Source organism: Eumetopias jubatus, unplaced genomic scaffold (genome assembly GCF_037043125.1).
Source record: "Eumetopias jubatus isolate StellerSeaLion01/CBP00866 unplaced genomic scaffold, mEumJub1_p1.0 scaffold_7, whole genome shotgun sequence".
NCBI lineage: Eukaryota > Metazoa > Chordata > Mammalia > Carnivora > Otariidae > Eumetopias > Eumetopias jubatus.
The window spans coordinates 44,590,058-44,610,277 of NW_028274813.1; the positions used below are offsets into that span (position 1 = coordinate 44,590,058).

General features: G+C 38.3%; 1 protein-coding gene across 1 annotated transcript; it reads left to right on the top strand.

Annotated features, from left to right (window-relative positions):
- The first annotated feature begins 4,211 nt into the window (after positions 1–4,211).
- GMFB (glia maturation factor beta) lies at positions 4,212–18,324 on the top strand. Its single transcript, XM_028101051.2, has 7 exons — positions 4,212–4,313; positions 8,665–8,761; positions 10,389–10,438; positions 11,088–11,137; positions 11,640–11,725; positions 12,894–12,967; positions 14,618–18,324. The coding sequence occupies exons 1-7, from the start codon at positions 4,311–4,313 to the stop codon at positions 14,687–14,689; spliced, it is 432 nt and encodes a 143-aa protein (XP_027956852.1). The 5' UTR covers positions 4,212–4,310; the 3' UTR covers positions 14,690–18,324.
- The last annotated feature ends 1,896 nt before the right edge of the window (positions 18,325–20,220 follow it).

Here is a 20,220-nt window from a genome sequence, read left to right on the forward strand (position 1 = left end):
AACGGCAAAAAGTCTCTTCAACAAATGGTGTTGGGAAAATTGGACAGCCACATGCAGAAGAATCAAACTGGACCATTTCCTTATACCACACACAAAAATAGACTCAAAATGGTTGAAAGACCTAAATGTGAGAGAAGAGTCCACCAAAATCCTAAAGGAGAACAGGGGCAGCAACCTCTTCGACCTCAGCTGCAGCAACTTCTTCCTAGAAACATTGCCAAAGGCAAGGGAAGCAAGGGCAAAAATGAACTATTGGGACCTCATCAAGATAAAAAGCTTTTGCACAGCAAAAGAAACAGTCAACAAAACTAAAAGACAACGGACAGAATGGGAGAAGATATTTGCAAATGACACATCAGATAAAGGGCTAGTATCCAAAATCTATAAAGAACTTCTTAAACTCAATACCCAAAGAACAAATAATCCAATCAAGAAATGGGCAGAAGACATGAACAGACATTTTTCCAAAAAAGACATCCAAATGGCCAACAGACACGTGAAAAACTGCTCAACATCGCTTGGCATCAAGGAAATCCAAATCAAAACCTCAATGAGGTATCACCTCACACCAGTCAGAATGGCTAAAATTAATAAGTCAGGAAACGACAGATGCTGGTGGCGATGCGGAGAAAGGGGAACCCTCCTCCACTGTTGGTGGAAATGCAAGCTGGGGCAGCCACTCTGGAAAACAGTATGGAGGTTCTTCAAAAAGTTGAAAATAGAGCTACCATATGACCCAGCAATTGCACTACTGGGTATTTACCCCAAAGATACAACTGTAGGGATCCGAAGGGGTACATGCACCATGATGTTTATAGCAGCAATGTCCACAATAGCCAAACTGTGGAAAAAGCTAAGATGTCCATCAACAGAGGAATGGATAAAGAAGATGTGGTATATATATACAATGGAATATTATGCAGCCATCAAAAGGAATGAAATCTTGCCATTTGCAACGATGTGGATGGAACTGGAGAGTGTTATGCTGAGCGAAATAAGTCAATCAGAGAAAGACATGTATCATATGACCTCACTGATATGAGGAATTCTTAATCTCAGGAAACAAACTGAGGTTTGCTGGAGTGGTGGGGGGTGGGAGGGAAGGGGTGGCTGGGTGATAGACATTGGGGAGGGTATATGCTATGGTAAGCGTTGTGAATTGTGCAAGACTGATGAATCACAGACCTGTACCTCTGAAACAAATAATACATTATATGTTAAGAAAAAGAAGAAGAAGATAGCAGGAGGGGAAGAATGAAGGGGGGGAAATCGGAGGGGGAGATAAACCAGGAGAGACGATCGACTCTGAAAAACAAACTAAGGGTTCTAGAGGGGAGGGGGGTGGGAGGATGAGTTAGGCCGGTGATGGGTATTAAGGAGGGCACGTACTGCATGGAGCACTGGGTGTTATACGCAAATAATGAATCATGGAACACTACATCAAAAACTAATGATGTAATGTATGGTGATTAACATAACATAATAATAAAAAAAACCTTTCCTTCTTCAATTCACTGACTATTTTGTTATTATTTACTCTTTAGAGTCCTTAGGTGGTTGTGTTTATATTCTGCCCAGAGCTTTTAGTTGTAATCAGTGAGAAAGAGAGACTGCAGCTTGGTTGTGCCGTCTTGGCTGGCTCTGGAAGTCCCCCTGTCCCTACAGTCTGACACAGTAGCAGAAGGATCTTCTTAAAAGGACACTGAAGTCAGAATGATTCTGCTAAAATGCATGACAGACCACATCATTCCCCTGCTCCATCTCTCCAATAACACTGTATCTTGACTCTGTAAAAGCCAGAGTCCTTATGATCATTTACAAGGCTGTAAGATCCGGCCCTCCAATCCCTCTATGACTTCATCTACAACTCACCCCAGCCTATCCACTCCAGTCATTTGATTGATTTTTGTCCCCTGTAATAGCATGTATGCTTCTGCCTCTGGGCCTTTGCAGTGTTTCCTTTGTGGAATGTTCCTCCAGATATCCACATGGCTAATCTCCACAGCTTCCAATCTTTGTTCAGACATGACCTTCCTAATGAGGACTAGGACTACTACCCTATTTAAAATCACAAATCCCTCATCCCCTGCACTCCCAATCTCTTTTCCTATCCCCTCCCAACACTAATCACCTTCTAACTGAACAATTGTTTACTAATTTATTATTCTTATTGTCTATTACTTCCTCCTCTACATTAGAATGTTAGTTCCAGGATGGTAGGGATTTTAAATCTGTTTTGGAGCTTGGTGCCGATTCTATAATGGGCCCTTATTAAATATTTATTGATGGAGCGAGGCGGTGGGAATATATAAATAATACAAATATACTTTAGCAAATGTGCTGTTACAGAGAAAAAAGGACTTAGAAAAAATTCAGGCCAGAAAAGATTATTCTAGTTCTGATCTTCCGTCAATTTTTACTTAGAATACTCCTTTCCCATTGACCCTGATCTTGTTTTCATGTCAAATGCTTCCCCGGGGATAGAACACATTTCAGTGACTTCAACACAGCTTAGTATTGATAGGTACTTGACTTTTTTATATAGGTTAGCCAGGCAGAAAAGTTTTGGAAAACATTCCGGAACTTTGTGCCATACCACCCCCCCCCACCCCCTGCGTAAATAACCCAAGCCGGATGGCATTTCCAAGCCCCATTTAAAATAGCTGTAATATTTTTACTGGTTAAAACATGTTCTATAGAATGAGTTCGAAGTTTCTGTACATAGTCTATATTAATTTTATACCTCCCATAAAAGAAAATAAATCACATTTTCACCAGTGTTCTTGTCAGTACACCCAGTTCAACCTCTCTTCCGTGTAATATAAGACCAGCCCATTTCATAGCCCGTAACACTTGGGAAACATTAAAAAAAACAAAACAAACAAACAAAAAAAACAGAATGAAAGGGGAAAAAAAAACCCAATGGATTTTCTATTTATCAGGTGTGATATCATGTAGCTTAATGTTAAATTTTTCACCTTTTCCTCCAATTCCTCCTATAGATGGAGAGAGAGGAGATTGGGAAAGGGTGGGGAAGGTTGGGAGAGAACTTATGTTAAAGTCACATATAAGCTCATGGACCACTAACATCATTTTATCTTCCATCATTTGTTATATGGTACTATTTGTCAAACTTACCAGTCCCCTTCTCATAATAAAAAGTATTATGGGGGCAGATCACTATGAGAATGTAGCTGAGCTGTGGAATTTCTTATAGCTAATACTTTTATTTTTCTAATTTATGAGCAAATGTAAGTATTGTATCAAATTAGTTTATGTATTTTGAACCCTGACTTAATGTTATTTATTAACATGCTAACAATTCTTTAAATTTAAACATTAATACAAACTTTAAAAATTCTAATAATTCTAATGAGGAAGGATGGCAGTGGGAGCATGTTCTGGAATTTTCTTTTTCTTTGGTTCTTTCACTCACCTAGCAAATATTAATTGAGCGCCTATTATGGACCAGGCACCATGCTAGCACTACCCTGTAAACACCATGATATCCTGCCCCAGGAAGTTTCTTTATTGAAGGCAACTGTATGAATTCTAGAGTTCAAACTTTACTTCTTCCAAACTACTTTCCTCACTACATTCGAAAATTAGCTTGCTCCAGTAAGTCTGCATCTCCTACAGAAACTTCTTTAAGTGTCATGAGGCAGTGGTTCATAACACCTATACAGACAGCAATCCTCATTCAAACATACTTCAATAAATAAACACCATTGAGAAAAGGAATGTATTCATCAAGTCCTGGAAAGTGGTGGGGACCCCGGGGTGGGCGTGGTCAGAGAGGGTGGGAGGAAAGGCAGGCGTGCCTAAGTTTGAGGGACCTTTGAGGGACCTGGGGTCTTTGGTTTCAGTTCTCGAACGGGTTGAACTCCACGCTCAAAAATAAAGTGGAGAGTTAAATTTGGAAGGTAGGCTGTGGTCAACGCACATATTTGCCACTGAAATGATTGATTTAATCATGTCACCATGAAATTGCTCTCAGAGTTTGAGTAAAGTTAAAAAGGAGCAAGAACGGGCTTGAATGTTAAGCGTGCATTTCGGCAAGGCGGCCCCACTCTCAGACGGACAGAACCTCTTTTCCTAAAAAGAGCAGGAACAAGCGGGCGCTCGCGTTTCGGCTAATTTTGAGCCGCGCCTCCCGCCGTCCGCCGTCACGTGCCGGCCCGCCCTGGCCGCGTTAATGGGTGGGCGGGGGGCCACTCTACCAGGCGCCGGGGCAGGAAGGGAGGCGGCCGCCGTGCCATTCTTAAAGGGGCCCCAGGGAAGGCGAGGAGCCGCTGACGGCCGGAAGGAAAATGGTGAGTTGCCGCCGGGAGGGCGGGGGCCGGAGGGCTGGGCCAGCCAGCCGGGCTCTCCCGTTTGCCGGAGCCGAGTTCGGCGGTCGGCGGCCGCTTCCGCCCCGGCTGCTGGCGCGTGCCCACAGCCAGGGACTTGGCCTCCCCCCGCTGCCAACCCGCGTAAGGGCAGCATCCTCCAGCCGGGCCTGGGTTCGACCCGCCCAGCGGCTCCTGGGACTGGGGTGCGGCCAGTACGGCTGGATCATCCTCCCCCAGTCTTTCTGGATGGAGGCTTCCAGCTCCTGAACTGCAGCGTCGGAGGGGCCGGGGGTCCGGCCCAGCGAAGGGCTGCCCCAAACGTCGGTTTCTTTGCCAGGACCCGGGCCAGGCCGACAGGCGCTGAGTACCTTCCTCCTGACGGCCTTTGCAGGGAGTGCTCGAAATTTCAGATTCCATTCTCATGGCCTCGCCTTAGCTTCTGTTGTCTCCTTCCCCGGCCTGCCTCTAAGGATTTTTCCGTATTCTTGCTTTCTTCCAGTTAAGGCAGTTGGAAATCTTTTGACCTAAGGTTTTGGTCCTTAGCCTTAAAGTGACCGTCAAAAGCTTTAGTTTGTTCTGGGGCTTTGGCTTCCGTTCTCGAATGGGTTGAACCCCTCGCTCAAAAATAAAGTGGAGAATTAAATAAATTGCCCAGCAAGAATTTTCTGGATCTTTCCTATCGGGTGTTTAAATATGCTCATTTCTTTAATTAGAAACAAAACACAGTCCCCCACTGTCCTATCTCTGACCTCCCACTCATTTCTCAACCCACCTCCCTCGAATAGATCTTGTCGTGGTCACCAAATCCAAGGGACTGTCTTCGCTTCTCATCTCTCCTGACTTTTCATCTGCATTCCAGGCAGTTGACTACTCTCTCCTTTTTGAAGCATTTTCTTCCGGCATGCTTTCCCCTTGGCTTCTGTTTTTTTCTCCTACTTTTTCTCTTGGTCCATTTGTGTCTCATGCAGACTGTTCTCCTTACCTGGATATCACATGTAGGTGTTCTAGGCTACAGTCTAATGCTTTGTTTTCCATTCTGTATTCTTTCTTCATCCTTTCTTACACTCATAGCTTCAATTACCTCCTACCTGTAAGCAGATGACTTGTGAATTTTTATCACACTTGCTTCTGAGATCCAGTCCAGACCTATATATCCTACTATTTAGTTATACTCTAGGAAGCTTTTCCCCACTTGGGTGCCTCAAAGCCACTTCAGTTCCTCCAAAATAGAACTCATGCTCTTTCCCTCCAAACCTGCTCTTCCTCAGTGTTCTTAACTCAGTGAAAGGTATCATTTAGTGTGTTACACAAGTGAGAAGCTTCGGAGTCATCTTGATAACGCTTTTTCCTAATTCACCCCTCCAATATCCAATCTGTCACTAGCACGTTTGTAGGGGTTAAGAGAGTGGCTAGAGATCAGGCTTCACTAGTTGTGTAACTTTGGGGGGTAAACAATCTCTCTAAGCCTTAGTTTCTTGCAAAATGGGAATAACAGAACAAACTCATCCTAAGGGATTGTCTTAAGGATGAGAGGAGATACGTGTAAAGGATATAGCACCATGTTTCTCTCATAGTGTTTAATACATGTTAACTGTTATTAGCAGTATTTCCCTACTTCTCTTGATCTTCGTCAACCTAAGCTACTTTTCATCTCTCCCTTGTACTAAGCTTGCCAAGTAACTAGTCTTGCTCTATTCATCTTGGCACTCTGCCTGTTTCCTGCATGCAGATCTGGTCACGTTTCCCATCATCACTCTGCTTAAAACACTTTAGTGACTTCCCTTTGCTTATAGGATAAAGACCAAAATATGACCCACTGGGACCTGTGTGGTCCAGCCCCTACCCAACCTCCTATTATGCCATGTTCCTTCTCATTCTTTGTGCTTGAGTCACACTGGCCTTTCATTAACTTAGATGTGCCATGATCCCTTTAATCAAAGGGATGCCTTGCATAGGCCGTTTTGGTCCTTCAGATACTTTTTTCAGGCAGGTATTTTGTGACCATGGTGTTCTTCCTTAGTCATAAGTTCTCATAGCAGCCTGTGTCTCTCCTGCCTAGTTCTTATCACAGGTGCAAACAAGTATGTTTTCTTACCTGATCCTTTTGATGTAGGTCTGTTCCCTATAGACTATATTAGAAGCTCCCTGAGGGCAGGCCCATATTTATTTATTTATTTTATATGATTGATTGATTTATTTTATATGATTGTATTTATATGAATAGCACTTAGCACAGTGCTTACACTCACTAAATGTTCCTTACATGGATAAACCAATAAGTGAACACTTGTTCAACACTCCACTTTACTGTGTGTTAATATTTACCCATACAGAGTTGTTTGCAGGGTATTACACTCATTCCTAAATGCTTCTACTAATTAAGCAATTAGAATTGACTGAGCCTGGATTCCTTTTCTTGTAGGAAGGAATTTTTGGCCTTATTATGATATTGGGGGGATGAAAATACCCTCCAAAAGAACTGTATAAATTAAATCACAGCATGTTTTTCACTTGGTTCCTGGTCCTTAGAATGTCAGGATTGCACAAGCAGCTCTGAGTATCAGAGCTGGAAGATAAGACATGTGTGATAAATTGGTCTTTGCCTAAAGAGGAATCTAAAATATTTATTAGTTTCAGTAATGGGTTCTACCTTTAGTTGAAGAGAGAATGAAAATTCTAGTTTTTTGACTCTAAATCTTTCTTGAAGATAGAAAAAATAGACTAGGATTGAATACTACCTTCAGGAAGCTCCATATGATTTAGCATCTCTTTCTCTAAGGAGAACTAACAGGACGCATGTACTTGACTCCTACAGGAGCCTTATTCATTGGATAATACTTATTGGTGGGATGTTCTTTCTAATTGTAAATAGCATATCCTATATCTATACCTTACATATTACCAGTGTTCTGAATTTAAAGGACAATTTAAAATGGACAACTATTTCCTGCTTTAACCTATGCTCTCATTTACCCAACATGGTGTCAAAAAACCAGGCTTTTATTAAATTTGTGTTTTAACTTAAAATTGAAAATGTTAATCTTTTTGGGTTATAATGAGACATGTGTATTTAGCATGGGTCTCAGAACTGTTCTAATTCTCTTGAAGGAGGGGGGATCTTATGTATGAAAAGATCAAAGAATGTGGACCTTGTTTGGTACCTGACTCAATCGAACCAACTGTTGGGGGAAAAAAACAAAACAAAACGTTGAGGGGAATTTGAATTCTGTTTGATTATTTGAGATTGGAATTATTGTTAATTTTTTAAGGTGAGATAATGTTATTGTCCTTATATTCTTTATGGCACATACTGTCATTTTAATGATGCATACTAAAATATTTACAGTTGAAATGACTTCAGGTCTTTGCTGTGTGACAGTCTATCGGGCAGTATTGAGAGTGTTGATGCAGTAAGATTGGCTGTAGGTTGATAATGTTTGAAGCTGAATTATAGGTGCATAGGATTCCACTATACTATTCTCTCCTTTTTTATGTTTGAAGTTTTACACATTAAAAAAAAAAAAAAATTTCCATGCTTGTGTTTGCAATCAATAATACATTTGCATTACTAAGAGAAGAGTCCTTTGGTCATTTCCTTGCCACATTTCTGGAGAAGAATCTCTTAAATTTTTCATAATTTGTAAAAGGTTCTTTTAGTTTTTATATTTGTTTCATCTGGTTTTGCTTCCGTAGTTCTTTTTTTTTTTTTTTTAAAGTAATCTCTACACCCAGTGTGGAGCTTGAACTCATGACCCCAAGATCAAGAGTTGCATGCTCTACAGACTGAGCCAGGCAGGCATCTTGCTTTCATAATTCTTAATAAGTTCTTTTTTTAAATTCCCATAGTCATTTTATTAAGATATAAAATGTTATTGGTCTTTACTCTTGTGGTTTATTTTTCATACTTTATATGTATTTTTTCATAGTTGTGAGGTGCAAAAATGAACCAGGGTCTTATTAATTCTAAGTATAATAAAGATTACTTTCCTGCATAGGGCAAAAATATTATACTTCCTAACAGCAGACAGTGATCCTGGAATTGCCTATATTCTTCTCTTCCTCTCCGGTTCTGATGAAATTGCACATTATTGTATCTAGTTCTCTAAGACATTTATTAGCCAAAGAGAAAGTTAAAGTGTAGCCTAGATATAAGGTGAACAATTAATGTAGATACAAAGGTTGGTAGATTTAAAAGCTCTTTAAGTATTCATGTGTTTCATGTTAACTCACATAACTGTGACATTTGTAGATGTCAGTGTATGTTTTTAAAGGTATTGTTTTATAACTTAAACACATACATGGCATTGAAGTCATGATTTTTTTTCTTTTCTAGAGTGAGTCTTTGGTGGTTTGTGATGTCGCTGAAGATTTAGTGGAAAAGCTGAGAAAGTTTCGTTTTCGCAAAGAAACGAACAATGCTGCCATTATAAGTAAGCTAAACGTGATTGCCTCAGTTACATGGCCTTCGTTGAATTTTATCTTATAGCTACATTGAATAAACTGAGCCATTAGGAAATAATTTGCCTCCTTCTGTTTTAATCTTCCCCCTTGCTTTTATTTATTTATTTGTTTCTAAAGATTTTATTTATTTGTCAGAGAGAGAGCATGTGCCAGGGCACAAGCAGGGGGGGAGCGGCAGGCAGAGGGAGAGGGAGAAGCAGGCTCCCTGCTGAGCAAGGCTGGGTGGGGGGGCACCTCCATCCCAGGACGCTGGGATCCTGACCTGAGACAACAATGGTTGCTTAACTGACTGAGCCACCCAGGTGTCCCTTCCCCCTTGTTTTTAGATCATTTTAAAAAATAAGTAACAGCTGTTATCCTAGAATAGAGGTGGAGTGTCCTACCTCCCTCCTCAGCTGCCTTTACAGCTCTGAAGAAGATGATCTTCTTAGTTACCTGGTCATTGTAGTGACCCATCCAACTCCATCCTTTAACTTCTCAGGAGACTAAAAATTGTCTGGTCATTCAATCTCAGCCAGAAACTTTTGCCTGCGCCTAAAATGGTAGTGTTCAGCATTGTCTTCACAGTGATTTGGGGCCTTATTTCAATTCTAGACTTGAACCCCAGTTTCGTGGAGAGTACTTTAAGTGTCACTGACTTCTGACGATAGAAAGAATGATTTGTATATTTCCTCTTCCACTGTGAACTGTATCTGATGTTATGTAGATTTCTTTTATATTCTTAAGTAATATTTAATATGTGGGTGGTGATTTAGAAAGATGAAGGAAGGGCAAGGGGGTAACAGTGTAGATCTCTATAGACTGCTTAACAGAGAGGCATCTGGCAGATGTGAATTAATGAGGTAGTTACAACCTGTAATCAGTTTTGGTTCTATTACAAATAAATACTACAACATAGGCATACAGTTCTTAAAAGTGAAAATTCATGTCCGTGCCATTTTGCTGCGAAAGGTAAAGCTCTGAGATCTTACCATATCTTACAGAATTTACTATGAAATTAGTGTAAAACCAAAAATGGCCACCTTTCCTGAGTAATGGAAAAGAATAAAGGCATAGATTAAACATATTTCAGTTTGGCTTTGGATTATGTTACATGTATTTGAGTATAAATATCACTGCTATTTGGTAATCCACTATCTCATAATAATCCTACTGCATTATGAAATCTTGACTCTGGAGAAGCTGGGAATTGGTGGTGGTTCTATCGTAACCCCGGTCTGCTTTTCCCCTTGCAACTCCAACCATGTTACATAGACCAATCTCATTTACAGTCACCCTTTCAGACCTTATTATGTAGGAAGTTGCATTTGAGTTACAAAATTCTTCAGACACACAGAAAATGAAAGGAGTTCACATAAAATTCTAAGTAAGCAAATTAGGTGATGGGAATTATGGGTAAAAGCCTTTAAATGCTGACTGCTTGAAAAGCACAGCTAGCTAATAGACCATAAACTAAACTGCAAATGAGTTTCTTAATGTTTTAATTTTAGATGCCAGAAAAAAGGCTGAAACTCTGTGGGTTGGGTAGATCAAGGTCACATTGGAATCAGTTTACAAAAAAAAAATCAGTTTACTTATACTATATTTTTATTTTAGTGAAAATTGATAAGGATAAACGCCTGGTGGTACTGGATGAAGAGCTTGAGGTTTGTTTGATCATCTAAGTACATTTTTATAGTTAAGCGATTATTATTGCCTAAAAGATGCTATGTTAGTTACATGTACTTTTAAAACGAGTCTAAATACATGCTCATTATGCATGAAAAGCATGTGCTAATTATTATGTAGCACATTGTCTTGCTGATTGAATCACCTTCTTTAAAACATTACTGAAATCCAGTATAATAAGTGGTAGAAGTTAAGACTACATGTCCAATATAACTTCTAACTTGCTTGGCCAGTAATTAAAAACTAAAATGCTATAACCTAAACATTAGTTTGTCAAATTAAGTAACAAATTTAGACTGAAAAGAAATTCACTTTTTTCCCCCTAAGTCAGACGTTGATGTTTCTTTTGGGGGGTGGCTTTTTATCTTATTCAGTATTTCCTGCCAACTGGAACATGAGCACGACTGTTTAGTTAATAAATGGAACTAAGCTGAGTGGGCTGGAGTGGGCTTTCAGTGGATTAAGGGTTTAGTAATCTCAGGTTATATGCAATTTAGTAACATAAGATTTTATGTTGTGGTATATGGTTATGAATTTATATCTACTAGTAGAATGGTTGCTTGGTATATCTCTTAAGGATTTATGGGTCAGAAAATGCTTAAAAGTTGTTTTTCTTTATGGTGCCAGGGCATTTCACCAGATGAACTTAAAGATGAACTGCCTGAACGACAACCTCGATATCCTTTTCTTAGTGCTTTAAAAAGATTTGTTTTCTTTTGTGGTCAGAATTTTATTTATGAAGTTGGTTTGTTCAATTTTTAAAAGCCGTGTATTTTACAAAAATTTCTCCTACACCATGATCACAATCAAAATATGTATGCACATATTGGACTAAGGAAAATGGGAAGTTGACACAGTAGTGGGATGAATTACTTCCTTTTTAAAAAATTCCTTTTATTATTATGTGTTTACAGTAAAAATTTAGAAAGAGAAAAGAATCCATACTAACTCCATACTTTTAATACATTTATTTTTGAGAGATTATATGTTTTTATACCTTATCTTTGGAGCTCATGTGTACTTTTATGGAAAGATAATGATAATAAAGGTACGACTCAAATGGAGAGAACAGAAATTTACCACTCACTAGCTCCCCAGGTGTGTATTGTCTTTCAGAACTTTGTTGGTAAGTACTTGTGTCAAATAGAACAGTAATTTTAATTTCTTTAACTTGAGAAAAACCTTCATTGTGTATAGTTATAAATACCAACATGATGATGGAAGAGTTTCATATCCTCTGTGCTTTATTTTCTCCAGTCCTGTTGGTGAGTGACTTTCTTTAAATAGTGCATATTTGGTTCTGATCTAATTAAACCATTTTTATAGGAGACAAATTTTATGCTTGTTTTAAAGGTGTGAAGTGTTGAATAACCTAAATAGAGGTATGTGTGTCTGTGCACACGAATTCATCCCTAGAAAGAAGTTGCTATAAAGCGTCCCCTCTTGGAACTTGCTTGTTTTCTTAGGATAAATTTCTAGAAGTGTAATTGTATGGTCAAATCATACATACATTTTAAGGAATTTGAAATGTAGTGACATTTTAAAACACCAATGTACATTTTCTTTCTAGGTTTCGTGTATAAGTGCATGAACTTCGTGTATAATCATGATATATATTTGCATTTATCTTTAAAATAGTACTTAATGATGATATTCCTGTAACCTTAAGAATAGTCCCAGAGTAGCTTACATTGGATATTGAAGTGGCTTATTGTTATTTAAGATATATCCATTATCACCAGAACTCCCAGTACCACTACCATTTAAGCCCACAGTAAACTCTGAACTCTTCTTTAAACTTTACTATTTGTATCATTTACTTAGCACTTAAAATAACTGCAGTACCTTTTTTTTTTTTAAAGATTTATTTATTTATTTATTTGAGAGAGAGTACATGAGAAGGGCGGAGGGTTAGGGGGAGAAGCAGGTTCCCCGCTGAGCAGGGAGCCCGATGCGGGACTCGATCCTGTGACTCCAGGATCATGACCTGAGCCGAAGGTAGTCGCTTAACCAACTGAGCCACCCAGGCGCCCTTAACTTAATCTGTAAGCAGCCTGTAACTTTTTTTCAGGGCAGATCTCCCCACACTGATCCATCACCATCCCCAAACCTATATATGTTAGGCGTCCATAAAATCGATCTTGATATTTAATGTCAAAATTAAGATTGTGCTGAAAAGTTCTTAAGTATTTACAAAGTTCTAAAAGATGTGCAGGGATCTAGCCACATTTATTTTTGTCAAGCCCCAGGACTTGTTTTCAGTTAGCTATGGCTCCGTGCAGGCAGTGAAGTGCACCTACACAGTTAGACTGAAGTTTTCTGTAAACCTGATAGCATAAGAAAATCCTACATGTGTCATTTTAGAAGTAAAAAATGAAAACCCATCACATTTTTAAAATCTAAGTCTCATTTCTATACTGATCTCTTTTCCAGGGTGTAAGCCTGAACAACAGATGATGTATGCTGGGAGTAAGAATAAGCTAGTCCAAACAGCTGAACTAACCAAGGTGATATTTGTGTTTTACTTGCTTGTTGAGATAATATTTTTCCCTCACTATTAGACCATTAGCTAAAATAATCTTAACAGTTAAGTATTTTTTATGCAGGTGAAAATTAATTAGAACAGAGCAGTAAATTTAGAGAGTTTTACTGTTTGGAAATAGAATGATAGAAGTCTTTAATCAAAGTGTGTTTTTTGAATGGAAATTATAAGTTGATTAGAAGAAATCACATTTAAAATATAGGCAGCTTTAGAAAAGCCACTGCCACCATTCAATCTATTCAGAGTTTTTCATCTTCCATAATGTAGTTTCTAGTAGATAAAAGTAAGCGTTGAAGCTTCTCAGAGCTCTTTACCATAGACTAAATGAACCAGATTCTGTGCAGGAATTCCATATTATGCAGTTAACTGTATATTGTTCCCAAGTCTGAAATTGTTAAGAATACTTATTAACTTTATTAAGCTAGACCATTCTGTTTATATGAGACACTTTCCTTAAGATTTAACAGGCCCCATTGTTTTATGGCATTGTTGAAGTTTAACGGTAAGAGGGGTACTTGTTTTCAAACTTTATTTAACTTCCATGTATTAGTTTGAGTTGAAAAAAGTATATACTTCTAAGGTTTTGAAATAGAACATTACATCACTAAAACAATAGTAAATAACATTTCCTTTCAGGTTTTATTTTAAGGACAGCATCAGTGTTTCACCCTTAGGTGTTTAACCATCAGCCCAGGAGATGTCTTTAAGTGCCCTCTGCCTTTTCCCTTTAGCTCATGTGATTGTCATTTGACACCGCCAACTTATAGATGCTGCTTTTTCTCATTTGTACCATAGGAACACCCTGGAGTTGCTCTAAGGGGGTTGGGTGATTAGGAGGGAGCTCTGTTAACAGCCTCATTTCCATTCTAATCCCACGGCACACCATCAAGTGCTGGAATTAAGGCATTACAATTTATAAGTTACTGTTACAAATCATATCGAATCCTCACCACAATCTTGTGAGGTTGATGATGATATTCCTATTCTGTAGATGGGAGAACTAAAGTTCAGAAGATAGAAGACTTGCCCACGGTTGCATAATAGTAAATGACAGAGCTAGGATTCAAACCCACATTGGCCTCAATCCCATCCTTTCTGCTCTATTATGTTGTTTCTGTATAGAAATACTTCCTGGGCCTGCGTGTGTACAGATTCTTGCAGAGATCCATGGCTGAGGACCTGTAGTCCATCCTTTTCAAAACAATCCACAGCTTGTATTTCCTCCAACTATGGAAGACCAGCATATGTTCTTCCACGTCCTAACTAACTAGATTGGTTTTAGTTGTGTGTACTTGGGGTATCTTTTCTAGTGGGTAAGATGTACAGAACTGTTCTTTTAGAATATTTGTAGATTTGATTGGAGATTTGTAGATTCTTTTAGAATATTCATAGCTTTTAAGAGAGTTTTGGTTTTATGCCATCTTGATTGCTAAACTTTGGTAACTCAGTACTTAGCACTTAAAAGAAGTAAAGGTATATCTAATTTACAAAGATATGTCATGACCAACATGAATGAAAGGAAGGAGAACTTGGTATGTAATACATATATACAATGTGTTTGATTTTTTTTTTTTTTTGAGAGTGTCAAAGTATGACCTAACGTTTTTTTCTAAAGGTATTTGAAATAAGAAATACCGAAGACCTAACTGAAGAATGGTTACGTGAGAAACTTGGATTTTTCCACTAATGTGAACTTCTGTGTTTCTGAAGTATTTATGTATTAACCTGACCATACTGGAACCAGACATAAATACTTATGCCTAAAAATGCACTGTTACTTACAGTTTGTTTCCTGCAGTAAAGAAAAATTCTTCATTTGTTCAAAGTTTGAACAAAGGGGAAATCATCTTCATAGTAATGAAACTTTGTAAAGTGTTTCCTTATATTTGTAATTGTTAGGTGGACTACTTCTCTCCAGGGACTTTTTGCACTCTTGTGACTAATTTCTATAACTTACGGTTCAGAATTTGTTACTATTTACAGACACCATTGGAAAGTGGGTATTAGATTGTGATAGACAACAGTTGCCTCCTTTTGACAAATACTGGATATTAGCAGTTTATATATGAAAATAGCATATTATCGCTTGTCAAATCTTTAAAATTTATTTGGGGTAAAAGACTTGAATGACCCAATTTAGAGCCATGAAAAATAATTTAGTGTAAGCTGCATTACAAGTACACTTGTCATCAATTCCATACCTTTTTTGGTTTCCTATATCTTTTTAATCAAGTCCAGAAACTTTGTTCATCAGTCATTCATTCTTAGGGTCTGGGAATTAGATTTTATAGTAGTTATGACTATTACGTTTTCTTCTTACAGGAAATAGCATCTTAGGCTTGAAAATTGATAGGTTGGAACTAATCAAGGGCTTCATTCCTGGTTGTGTCATAGCTAGATAGTTTTGGATCTAGGTTAATAACACTTTATTTATAAAGCACCTCTTAATGTTGTCCTGTGAACACAAGTTATTTTAAATGTGTTAATACTGTGCCTTTGATTTGTTAGCTTTAAAGTTAGTTTAAGACTTTACATTGCCAGTATTCCAGATTTGGTGAAATTAATACTTTTGTAAAGGGTCCAAGTAAAACAGTTTTCTAATGTGTATATCTGAAATTTGTAATAAAATCAACTTCATATTTTTAAAAATTCCAACTATCTACTTGCATTGGTGAATATATGGCAGTTGAGAGTTATAATTTGGGGTGTATTTATGATTACCTTTGTGCCATAAGAAAAATTACTTATCTTAAAACCTTGGCCAGAGTTATAACATTAACACAGTAATAGAAATTACATCTTATATCCTAAACGTCAGAAGATATTCCCAACTGGACATCCATCTTGTTGGCATCCTTGGCATAAAGCAAGGATTCTAATATATAGTGTACTTTAAGAACAACATGTAAGTGACTGTTTCACATTAATTTGACAAAAGGTCTTGAGACTGTAAAGACTAACCAAATTTGGTGAGTGAATTCTTATATTAGAATATCTTAGGCATTTCAAAACTAGAAAGGCATTATTTTATGTTGGTGTATGTTTCATTTATATATTCTTTACATTTTTTTTAAGTTTCTGTGCCAACACTAATAAAGAGGTAAAGATAGTTGGAATTTTCACAATATTGAATCTTCTGTGGCCAACACTGTTTGGCTTTACTAATCTAAAAAACAGGAAGCAATAGGAAGTTAGTTGGAGATGAGGAAGTGCTAGAGTGGGCATTTGTTTTGGTTAATGAATGGGAAGGACTCTTTATTCCAATTTCCAGAGAGAGAGAGAGAACTTCAAACCCAGGAAGTTTACAAATTCTTTAAACAGCTATTTTGATATTGGAGAATAATGCTTATAATTCTGTGGAAATGCAGATATAACCCAAGTGAATGGAGAGTGTTTTTAATGTTTTTAAATGGAGGAAATGAGATTTCATTTCACCATGTTTGCAGCAATAAGAGAAACTAGTGCTGCAAGAATGTATTTTTTAATGAGGTTCCTTATTTTGTCTTGCATGTTTTTGTTTTGTTTTTAAATTTGAAAATCCTCCATATTGTCAGATGATCCTGACTTCCATAAACAGAACTTAGTTCCCCTGTTCTCTAACAGGGACAAAGAGCTGTGATAAATCATGCTTTTTTGAGCTTATTTGACTCCTTATCAATAACATGTATTTTGCAAGACAATAGATTATGATTGGGGAATCAGTAGAACATGTTTTGACTCCCTCTGTCCTATAGGGAGACTTACAAATCCTATGCTCTAGAGTGTTCTCAGACTTTTATATAAATTTCCCTTCCATGTAATCAAATTTTGCATTGTTCTTTTCAAGATATGTTCAATTTGCTCTCCTTTTCTGCTTCTCTCAAATAGTAACTCCAGATTGGATAATTCCAGTTTTTACATTCCATAGCTTTCTGGTGCAGCCATTCCCGTTCATATCTTAATCTTTACCTTTTGGCATCAGCTTTTTTCCTGGGAACCTCCTTCATGGTCTTCTAAGTCAGCATTAGTTTTGAAATTGTTGGCCTTGCATGAGTTCTGCATAGCATCTAATGTTGTCACAATAGAGCCAACTAGTAATCCTAGCATGCTTTCAGTATGGTTTCTGTGGCAACATAAATGACATATGAAGAAAAACTGTTCTCAGGTTACTATGCTGAAATTCCAAAATGTCAGAGTTCTGAATAGTCTCGCTTTGTTCTGGTATTGAAGCAATCATGTTATTAAACATCCATTGAAGATCCATCTAGACCATTTTTGTTTAATTGACTTCTAAAATAAATGTTCAAATTGTCTATTTCTAAAAAGTTTACCAAATACCTAGTGCAGTTAAACATACTCTTGTTTAAGAGGGTGTTGCAAAATTTTTTACTACCGTTACTAAATAATCTTTGTAGGAAAATGTCTGTCTGCACTTTTCTCTCCCCTTTTGTCTCCTGTTTTCAGGAGTCAGATGTAGCCATAAACTGTATCCTGGTGTGACACTTTAACTAAAAATTTCCAGTTAGAGGAATTTATTGCCAAATTAAATTTGGCTGTCTTTATTCCCCACCTATATAGGTAGTTAGGAAGGTATACTTAAAAAATGTTTGGACTACTTTAAAACCTGAGCAATGTCATTAATCCATAACGTGGACTAGTGATGGGTAGATATTCTCATGAGAGTTTAAATGCTGATATTTGGTGAAAGTAGAGAGTAACTTGTATTCTATCAATTCACATATTCTTAGTATGGTTGCTTTCCCTATTTGTTCAATAGACTGATAATACTGGAATCTATAGAATTTGAGCCTTTACAACTTATGTGAAGAAGTGTCTCAAACATTTCTGGACAAATCTTATTTTGTATTTCTGGAAGAATGTAAATCTTCTTAGGCCACTTAACACCAGTGGCCCCAAGTTGAATATTCTTGCGAAATTTGTTTCTTGTTATGCCATTTGACATTTCAAATCAGTGACCATGTTCCTGTAATACTCAGAACAACTATGTTAGGGTTGTGATAGAAACTGTGTTTTCTTGCTTTTTGGAATATAGTTCATACACATATATTACTTGAATATTGTTTGAGATCACTAACTTGCCAGGGCAGTTCCCACTGATCTAGATGGTCCAATATAATCTCATTCAGGAGGCTTGAAACATTAATGGTTTAGTCTTGTGAATTTTAACAGTTCCCTGTCATCATTTAACAAACTCAACAACTGGCACAACTTCTTAAGCTGTGATTTCAGTCTCTGCTAGTTCATATTGCATGTTTATTTTGGACAGTCTTCTGTTAAGCATGGTGCTTGTACTGGTTTAAATAAAATGTTAACATGAAAGGACTTCTGGCTTCTCATTTTTTTCTCACCTCCTCTCCATTTTGGAATTACTCTCACCTGCCTGGCTCAGTTGTGGCCTTTGCATGAGCCACAGTGATTCAGCAGTTTACTTTCTCTGGAAAAACTAAGAGGCAAAGTAAACAGGAACCACTTGGCAAAGATAGGATTGGGTGAGGGAGAATGTAACAAGATTATATCTCAAACTTGTTCTGAGGCTAAAATGATTTGTTTGTAGTGGCAGAGGGCATTATCTCAAATGATGAACCCTTGCTCTTAAAGGGAAAACCATAAGTTAAAGCGGCTGTGTACTTCCCAAGAAATCAAAATGAAGGATCTTTTATTGAATGTAGTATGTCACTATTTATTAAACATCCATTGAAGATCCATCTTGCCTTTGTTTTAGACTATTCTGAGTGGTTTGTGTTTCGTATCTGTCGAATGAATACAAATCACCACTACTTACCTAATTTTTAGAGTCTTAACGTACACTTCTTGTGATTGAATATATGATAGGAGTCACGATTTGTTCATGGTTTGTGAAAGGAGTAGTTTATTGTCTTCCTGTCTTCAAGAATCTCATAAGGAGAATTGGCCAGAGTTTGGAAATGTCTTATTTCTCAAATTTGTCCATTTACGTATTCGAAACAGCCAGCTCCTAAATTTTTTCACCTTCATTTTTATTGGGGGGGGTCCTTTTACTTTTCAGGAGGAAAAAGCATTTCTAACCACTTAATGTCCCAGGGTGGGCCCACTCTCATTTGTATGAGGGCATACCCTGAATGGATATTGGATCCTTTACAGTAATATTTTTGGCTATGTTGGGGAGCCAAGTAGATTAAAGATCTTACTGCTGAGCATCAGGGAGTTTTCACACCGGCTCTTGTTCTTTACTTGAGATCTGTCCCCAGGTGACTTGAAAGCACCCTACTGAGGTATCCCCCTTCTCCAATTACAGGAAAGAAAAAGCAGAATGCCTAGGTTGCATCCAAAAGCCATGCTGTAGTCCCCAGAGAAAATGTGTGTATGTGTGTGTGTGAGAGAGAGAGCGTGCGTGAGCGTGACGCTCCTTTTCACTACCACCTACATGATTAAACACAGCTTCTCTTCCTAGAATGTAAGGTCCTCAACATTTTGGCCCACTCCTCACCTGTGGTGGACAGCCAAGCCCAAATGTGCTGTAAGCCCTTTGTTAGATAGAAATGCCCCAGGCACTGCTCCTTGCTGAAGCCCTTTAGGTAGCCATGATTTGTCCCACATGGATGTACTTGCCTGTCAGCCTCTCAGCCTCAATACACAGAGGACCTCTCACTTCCAGCACCCCGTGGTTGAACTCAAGAGCCTCGCCTCTAAGATGTTTGCCTGACTGGTACCAAACAATGAGCTGGGCCCATCTCTCCGGTGTCAGGTACCAAGAGGTACTTTACAATTCAGTTTCTGACATTGGAAAGAGGAGCCCGTTCTCTTAAGTGGCAACTAAACTCAGAAGAATGCCATTAGATGGTGAAAAGAGAGACAATGTTGGCTGGGGCAGCGTAGAAGGAAGCAGGCTTTCAGAGTAGCTGAAGCATGCTGAAGAGCCACACTCCCGCCTTTTAGGTTCCTAGGGCCTCCTCTGACCCAGGGCCACTCCTCAGAGTTCCCTTTTTCTGAGGCCTGGTGGGTTGCTTCGCTCTTTCTGGGTTCCTCTACATGGCTACCCCTACCAGAAATTAAGTTAATGTGGACATGTCTGTTTTACTTGCATGCCAGAGAAGCTAGTTCTAGTAGGACCTCTGGTTTCACCTGCCACCATTCCCTACATTCCTACATTTACACCCCAGCCTAACTGAACGCCCTTCTTTCATGCAAGCATGCTCTGGGCCTTGTCTCTACTGACAGAAACACCCCAGGCTGTCGTGG